The 9,243-nt window shown below is 39.5% G+C and overlaps 1 protein-coding gene across 6 annotated transcripts in view; it reads left to right on the top strand.

Annotated features, from left to right (window-relative positions):
- The window catches only part of LOC108625896 (glutamate receptor ionotropic, kainate 2), a 107,117-nt gene that overhangs the window by 48,914 nt on the left and 48,960 nt on the right, over positions 1-9,243 (top strand). For all 6 annotated transcript variants that reach the window (XM_026814340.1, XM_026814337.1, XM_018026226.2 and 3 more), the window contains exon 4: positions 6,120-6,371. In XM_026814340.1, coding sequence (XP_026670141.1) covers positions 6,120-6,371 — 252 coding nt within the window. The remainder of the gene's footprint in view (positions 1-6,119; positions 6,372-9,243) is intronic.

Raw genomic sequence — 9,243 nt, 5'->3', positions numbered from 1 at the left:
ATCCTGTAGTTTTTTTTTCATTGGAAGTACTTTTGTAATTTTATAAATATTGATTGATTGTATTGTCTTGTAATAAAATGAGTAAGGAGTACGAATTAAAATTGATCAGGGTTTGTTTTGGAAATTGGAAAATAATGAAATTATTATAGTTCTTGTATTACATGTTGTCACATAAATTTTTATGTAATGAGAATTGAAATCGGAAAGAGAGAGGATGCAACGAGGAACTTACGTCGATACGGACGACGCTTGCGTGGCGCGGTTCGTTAAAGGGATTAAATTCTTTTCCTTTTGTCGCCGACACGATTGTCGAACGTCGAACAGTGCCAGGAAATAAATTCAGATTTCTCGTTTTCTTCCTCGCATTTTGTTCAACGCTGTACCAAAGCTTCTATTATACTTATGTAGAACATTTTTAAATAAATTCGAATTGAAAATAATTCTATTGAATTCTAATTCAATAAAATCAAATGAATTCGATAAAATTGTGAAAAAGCGTAGGTCATCTGTTTTCCTGGGAAAATTTACACCTCGTATTCGATTGCGCGTTCCCACGCGGTTTCGCTCTGGAAATTGGATTTTTTCGCCGTTCTGCCGGAAGTGGGATCAGTCCTTCGTGACCGGCGAGGTCCATGCCTATACCTCTTAATTACACTGCCCCTCGGTTTAGTCCTCCGTTGCGGCCTGGACCTGTCGTCGATGATGTAATTACCGGGGCCAGCGTTTAACGGCAAATTAACCGGAAGTTTATCCTTTGGCCCTCGGTTCTTCGGGTTAATTAGCCGAGGATAAATTAGCGGAGTGTGAACCCTTGAGAAAAATAAATCAACCGTAAGAAACTTGAAGAATGTTGACCCTGAGTTTGATTAATTAAAATTATGGCTCAGTTAGATTGCAATTTGAATTCTGATTTTATTATCTGTTAGCGGCAGCTTATTTTTAAGAGTTGTCGAGCCCTGGACTCCTCGTTTAAGAGTTAGTTGGCCCTGGACTCCTCGTTTTTTTTAAATGGGTTTACGATAGGGACCCAGCTTGCAGGGGCCTTATGCTCGATCCTCACAGAGCGTGCGATGCGATGCGTTGCGCTGCGTTTCCGTATTTTTCGAGCCTACGGCCGGGTTTACCAGTGCCGTAGACTGTACCCTACAGCATATACTAAAAGCATGTAAACGTCGGAGACTTTGGAGGGCCCCCGTAATAGTTAGCCGAGAATCCGTAACTCGAGGACCCAAAGTACGGGTCAGACCCCCCGCTGTTCACTTACACATAGACGAAAAGGTCGATTTTATGGCCTCTGCGATGAAATCCTCGGGATTTCTTGGCGAGAATACTCTCGGAAAAATCGCATGCGTTTCTTTTCGTCTATGTGTAAGTGAATCGCATCGACCTTTTCGTCTATGTGTAAGTGGACAGCGGGTGTGTGACCCCTAGTTTTGGTCCTCGAGCTACCGATTCTCGGCTAGCTAACACTGGGGCCCTCCGAAGTCTCCGACTTTTACATGCTTTTTGTATATGCATGTTAGCGGCAGCTTATTTTTAAGAGTTGTCGAGGGTAGTTAGCCCTAGACCCCTCGTTTTTTTAATGGGTTTACGATAGGGACCCAGCTTGCAGGGGCCTTAAGAGGCTCTGCAAGGGTAGTGACCAAATGGCGGGTGGCCCGAAGCCACGCGGCCATTAAGGGTCATAAAATACGTTGGCCACGAGGAAACGTGGAAACAGTTAAAAAAAAGGTAAAGTGGCTGGGTGCGACTTAGCACTAACCAACAAAGAAATTGTTGGTAAGGATCTGGCCACGGAGTGGGGAAGGCAAGGGTGCCTTCTGGTAAGAGGACTGTGACGAACAGCACGGCGCTTACCCCAGACTCTTGCTAAAGAACGCATCTAGCTAACGATCGACAAAAAATATCTAACATATCGAATAGCTTTTAATGAAATGTTGTTATCATTAAATTATCTGGAAAAATGTAGGAAACCTGGCTAAAGAAATATTTCAATCCTTGACTCGGAGTCGGTCATAATAAAACATCCTAAGCACAAGTGCGACCCAACCGCGCGAACCTCCCCCACGACCGTGTAACTACATATCTAAAAGAACTGCCGTTTGAGTTCATTTCAAGCACAGTCCCTGCAACATATCTTTCTACCCTCGTGTCACGTACATTCCATAAACTTCCGAGCATTCGTTTCTCTAGCCAAAAGCAGAATTAAAAACTTTACGAAATTGATGTAATTAAGAGCATCGATCAACGAGCTCGGTAAAAAGTCGCGGTTCAATTAAAAACTTTTAATTAAACGTGAACAAGTCGACAGTAATTTGTGTCGTTGGGCCGCACATTTTCAAAATACACAGACTATCAGGCCGCGTGAATTTTTTCAGCCGCGGTTACTATCGGCGGGTGAAAACAACCGACGTGCGAAGCGACGCGTCATGGAATTAATTTTTTACGGGTTTAATGTTTTAAGGATAATCCAGAGCTGTTTGAAACGCGAGCCTGTCTGCCGGTCCAGCGCGAGTTGAATAAATGGAATAAATTCTGTTTCGGTCGCCGGGCCACGGCTCGTCGGCCGTGAAAGGGAAGGAAAATTCATTGCCGTCTGGAAAAGAGGAGTGCCACGACCGAGCTTTTGCGAATACATAACAGACACGATTGAACGTTATCCGTCTCAAAGGCTTTCACGCGTTACCGGCAATTAGCGGTGACAAAATTCATGCTTCATAAAAGGCATGCTGTCCACTTAAATAGTATTAATATCCAAGTGCTTTTATCCTGTGTGCTTGTTTATATCGTCCATAACATCTATGTTAACGCAACAGTGCGTTTTATCTACGCTTTGCCTATAATGGAAGTATAATATATAATGAAAAGAGAAAATGATGGATAAAGTAAACAATATTATATACACTGCAATATGTGGGCTAAAAAAAAATGTTTTATTGTCTTATAAATATCTTCATGATAAAAGTGAAGAAAATAAGTATTTTACGTTTACTTTCTCGTTTATCTGTTGCAAACTTTCTATACGCTTATCTCATAGTCATTTTATCTACGTCCCTCGTTTCTTCCCTTCACAATCTCTATTGTTCACTTGGTATACCGACAACAATTTTATCTACCATTCCCTCACTGTCTTCTAACCAGAACACGAGCATTATTTCTGTTCGCCATCCCCCACAATAGAAGTATCGTCCTCCTCGCCGCCGCCTTTATCTTGTCCATCGGCCGTACATTTATCTCTATCCACTTCTCCCCCGTCGTTTACACTCGCCCAGGGTGGTCGCCCGCGGCGAGACTTGGCTTCAAAAGGGCAGGTTAATGGGTCGGATATTAAAAAATAAGCGTCGCCGGAAATGGAAACGATTGCACGATTCCAGTTCCTCTCCTCGCCTCCTTTTGTTGGCCGCTTGATTAAACGGCAAATTAACTCAGCAAATCGGTTACCTTTGACTGAAAATATTTTCAACCCTCTTTTAAGTATCAAACCTTAAAGAACAATTCTGACAGTGTTGTACGTTCGCGTGAAATATTTTATCAGGAAAATTGACCAAACATTGTTGAAGGGTGATTAAAGCGTAAATAATGGAAATGGCGAAGCGTTCGTTAATCCGTGTAAAAATTAATGGCAGTTGGTAGTAAATGTTTTAATGCACCGGTGAGTTCGATTTTAAGGATGTATTGACTGTACGGTCAACCCCAAAAGTTTAGGTACCTTAGAAAAACGCATTTCCTATAATTAAAAAGAAATCAGACGTCGGAAGAATAATGGTAATAATATACTATAGCTACGTGCTAAAAAGTATAGAAGGAATTATCCAATTAAGTATTGACGAAAAATTTTCAAAATTGCGAAAAATACTTGAAATAAAAGTTGTATTCCTTCTAACTTCGATATTTAACGAGTTACATATGATTATATGGCATTTTATTGATGTTGACAAAATCCGACCATCCCAGCGTCGTAACAGCGAACTTTTGGAAAAAAATTTCGTTTTTTATCAATAACTCCCGAACGGATGGACGTGGGGGAAAATTGTATATAACNTTTTATACAGAAATTGTAGATCTCGTCGTCCTCTACAAAAAAGGTCCTATGCAATTTTCCCACATCTCCAAGGGTTTAGGAGTTATTGGCCAAAAACGAAAATTTGGAAGAAATTGAAGGGGTACCCCTTAGAAAAATCTCGGAAAAATCGAAAATTTTTTTTTGTTGTTTATTATTAGCAATGTTCTTCCAACGTCTGATTTCTTTTTAAAAAATGCGTTTCTAAAGTGCATAAACTTTTGGGATTGACTGTATAGCCAATACATCCTTAAGGGTTTTCGCCGGTGAAATATTTGTGCAAACTTCTAACATGTTTATTATGGATACAAAATCACTTTGACATCGTTTCCTATTCAATCTCTGCATTTACTAAGCTGGTATGAATAGTAATCTCTTTATTTTATTATATAAACTAATTTTATGCAATTAGTCTCTATATTGCATTGCACAAAAGAATAGTAACGTAGTTTCAATATAATGTTCATAATGAATCGAATCCAATAATGAACCGTCGATATTTCATTAGCGCGTTGGAACTTCACTATATCGGTTATTAATAATTCTCATAAATCTTGGCGCTATTATTCTACTTTCTACAATATGATTGATTCTATAGCTGTTATTCATGTTATATTTGAAACAAGACTTCTGGATGGATGGGTAAACAAGGAAATAATAATAGATGCCAGGCCTTACGTCGGAGACTTAAGTAGATAAGTCTTTCATAATCAAACACTATGACAGAAGAAATGGACGAAGTTAACTGAAGATTAGCGAAAAGTACTTGTAAAGAAGATTATATCCTCCGCTCTTCGAAAATTTCCTACCTTTGACTTTCCTATGGCTTCTCACCAATTTCATTTTTATGGGTTTTTCTCAGATGATTAAGAATTTCAACTTTCAAGTCGTTTTCAATATTATTATTCCACATTTCATGTACAGATATAAGATGATCTCTTGATGAAACGTGAAACCAAACTGAAGTTAAGCTGTTGATTCGTTTAATAGGGATTAAGCTCTACGTTTGCTTTAGCTAATATTCGTTTCGAAATACAAAGTCAGGTTGAAAGTGATAGCTGGCAGGACATTCGAGTTCTTGTCTCCGTGTAATGTATTAACTTGCCGACATAAGGACTGGTTGTCTGAGGTTTGAAAGGCATCGCACTGGGTTAACTTGGGGGTTGAATAGCACCCGAGCGGACCGTAACAACTCGTAGCGCCGAGATAACACCCTCTGCAAGCCATTCGGTCATCCTACGCCTGCACTTTATGCATCGTGCCACGAGGAATGATTTTACAAACCGTGTTAGTTCCATGGTAGCTATTGAGTTACAGGCGTTAACGTTTAGCTACTCCTGTGATTAAATCTAATAGGAATATCGTTCCTTCGTTAAGTGAATCACTCCGTTTTATTATAAATTTTGAAATAATCATTTTGGTAATTAAATAATATTTTTAATGAATCAAAGAAAGCATAGGATTATTATTTTCGTGCATTATTGTTGTTATCGTGTAATCACGTCGTAATATGTTATATGTATAATATAATAAATTCTTCTTTTTATACTTGGGGATTTTTAGTAATGAATTTAAGAAAATTGTCTCGACTATTTATTTGAAACACCGGAGAGGTAATAATATATATGTATAATATAATAAATTCTTCTTTTTATACTTGGGGATTTTTAGTAATGAATTTAAGAAAATTGTCTCGACTATTTATTTAAACACCGGAGAGGTAAATCGCGATTACGGGTATTAATTGGCATTTCGGTTGTCCACGGGACAGTCCTCGAACAGCCATAAAGGAAGTTTACAACATCGGACGAGGAGGACGGTCACGCGTTCGGTTTAGCAAGCCGTTAATGCAGCGTTAACGACGCTTCCCGTTCTTAATGGCGTTCTCCTTGTCTCGCGTAATGGTTTGTCGAACGACGCGGAAATTGCCAACAGATGGCCAAGTAGATTCTCAACCTCCCTTAATGACTACCTAAACCCCCCGTCGAACGATCAATTAACAATAACGTTTTAACGAAAATTCCTTTGCTGCTGGTATAATTGGGACGTCGCGTTTTAGCGTGTCAACAGGTCAAGTACGGCGTGCAGGCGGTGTTCGGCCCGTCGGATCCGATCCTGGGCCAGCACATTCACAGCATCTGCGACGCACTGGACATTCCACATCTGGAAGCCAGGCTGGACCTGGACACGGAGGCGAAAGAGTTCAGCATCAATCTCTACCCCGCACAAAGTTTGCTCAACGCCGCTTATCAGGACATCATGGAGTTTCTCAACTGGACCAAGGTCGCCATTATCTACGAGGACGACTATGGTGAGTAGGAAATATTTCCTCAAAGTCGCTTCAGTATGTTTTATTGTCTGTGTCTTGACTAAACGTTGACTCGTACTACTTGCAAACTCATTTTTCAAACTAAACACTTCTAGTGTATCAGATAATTAATTTTTTTTTTTAAATTCATTATCTGTTTCTTTGTTTCACGTTATTTTTTTGTGTAATTGCGATCTCGATTGTCAATACGCAGTCCGAGAGCAGAAAAAGTTCTATTGACAAACGGTTTCGATTGACACACCAAGTTTAATTAGTTTCTCCTTCCACCGGAATAAAAAGAGAGGCGAATGAATTTCCGTTGTTGATAAAGTCTGGAAATTGTATTAAAGGACAATATTTATGAAATTGTTGTCCCAAAGGTTGAGAGAGATGTATATTCATAATTTTCATTGTTTACTGTGATTTACTAATCAAAATGAGTTTCATTCGCAAAAACTAATACGTATTTTTCACAAATTGATTACGTCGATATTCTCGCCTCTGTTAGATTAGGGTTTTGCCGAGCAGAAACGCTTTCTTCTTGGTAGCAATTACCGGTGCTATTAGCAACAATTACGGCCACGGTTGGTAATTGAATAACGTCGATTAATAACAGCGGTCGCGCGCGACGGACGAGATAACGAAATTCATTCATAACGAGAAAACCGTCGTATTCGTCTTCGCTGACGAAGGAAGCATCCCTCCTCCTCCCCCTCGGGAGAATTCCAACTAATTAATTGGCAAAATGGCGGTTTTAAACTAAGCGAGGATTCCTTCTGGCTCTTTCAAACGTCGCGTCGCTATTCTTCGTTACCGCCCACTGATCTTCGACGATGAATAATGTAAGGAACAGAATGGAATTACCGAGTACACGTGCACTCCCCTATCAGACTCTGTGCTTCGTTCTGACTTCTATTCGTCGCGCAGAATTCTAATTGCTATTTTCAAAGTTTCGCATCCACCGTTCTGACTACATACTGGCTCATTGCATTTACTTGAGAGAACACAAATAATACATAAAATGTTTCTGTTTTTTATTGACTCATATTTTCATTTGCGATCCGATTACACACGGACATGCACTACTAACAATGAAATTTTAATTCATTCAATGTATTAATCTGCACATTTGCACTACTGCATTATAATACGCAATAATAGTAAATGTTTAAAAGTGGAAACGATTCAGAATGATTGATCGGGCAGGGTTGAACCCCGGAACACAATAGGCCGTTCGCGAACTCGTCCGTCTGGCTGTTGGAATATTCTCTCGTGACAGATTGTCGCAACACGTGTGCCGCCACCGCATTTCGCGCGCAATGAACGTGACTCTTCCCTCCCACCGAGATCGAGGACTTTACTGTCACCGAACGTGGAAATTGTGCATCTCGTCGTCAGACAGGCCTCGTTGCCAATCCCGAATAATAAATGCACCCGGTTGTGCGAGTTCCATACTGAATTCTTAAACAAATAGCCCACGCTCGTTGAAAGTAAATAGTAACGATTCAGAAAAATTCTATAAAAATCTGTAAAACATTTTCGATTTATATAATTATAACTACAATTAAAACATCATTTTTCATCAATTTCATTCCTACGTAATAAAACTGTATTCCATTCTTGCTGTCTGAGAGTTTTACAACTTTCTTTGCTAGAGGATTTGCCATGTATTTAACGTACTCCAGGCTGGAACAACCATCGAGCTTATCTGTTTGCGGAGGCGCTCGAAAGTTACACGTACAAGCCGATTAGAACACCCGGGATACACTCGACCGCGCACTTCTTCCGTCACCGGAACAAACGCGAGGCAAACTGTATCCCTATCACGTTACCAAACTGAGATTTACTAGGGCTTAGGAATTTCTGTCTTCCCTGCAACAGTTTCAATCCGCTGACCAAAGGAATTACCGATAATTGTGTATTGTTTCTATTGGACGATTATAATTATTTCATACAATGGAGCATGTAACAAATTATTCAATGAAATGTGTAATAAATCATTCAATATATTAAATGTATATCAAATCGTACATCGAGCATGTAATTCCTCAACAATGGCGATAAGCTACTTCAATGTACAGAATCTCAATTGTGAGTTTCAATTATATTCCTGGCATGCAATTGAGTAATAGAGTAGACATTATTTCAATTGGAAGATCATTATTATTGAATATAATTAATCATGCATATAGCAAATCGTACGGTAAATCATGCTACAATGACTCAATAGAACATGTAACTAATTATACCATAAAGCAATAAATCATTGGAATAACTACAAATTGAATCATGCAATAAGTCATTAAAAATGTGCATAAAATACTTGAATTCGCTAAATTGTATTTGCTCATGTTACAAGCATGCGATTGAGCCATAGGAAAAAAAAGAGTGGTAGCCTTCAAGAGGTAATGCACCGAAGGGAATAGTCCCTATCCCTGGCCCCATTCCATTTTCCCACGTCGAATGTTCAATGAACCCCGGGCTCGGACCGTCGCCATCCATTGTAGAAGTTCCAGCCACTCCTTTCGCTCGATCCCTCTCATTCTCCCGTTCGCGTCGAACGTGAAACACCCCCAACAATAGAGGGGTGCATCCGCATTTTAAATTTCGATGATGGAACATTCATTTTCTCCTTTGGATGCATTACTATTTTCGTTTTACAAACGTATCAATACGACATTAGTTTCATCGGTTCTATTTCTATAGTGCTCACATAGTCGTTGACTTAAACTACTCACACCACGATTATTGGTTTGTATCACTGAATTCTTATGGCGTTATGAAACTTTCAGTAATTCGTTTTCTCCTGAATTCCGTGCGAAAGCTTTAACACTAGAAAGACTGAAACTTAGTATATACCTATATTGCCCAAAAC

The sequence above is a fragment of the Ceratina calcarata genome, unplaced genomic scaffold, assembly GCF_001652005.2.
Source record: "Ceratina calcarata isolate Rehan_Ccalc_2016 unplaced genomic scaffold, ASM165200v1 scaffold379.2, whole genome shotgun sequence".
Lineage (NCBI taxonomy): Eukaryota > Metazoa > Arthropoda > Insecta > Hymenoptera > Apidae > Ceratina > Ceratina calcarata.
The sequence above is the reverse complement of the archived record's forward strand: the minus strand, read 5'-3'. Positions and strand labels throughout refer to the sequence as shown.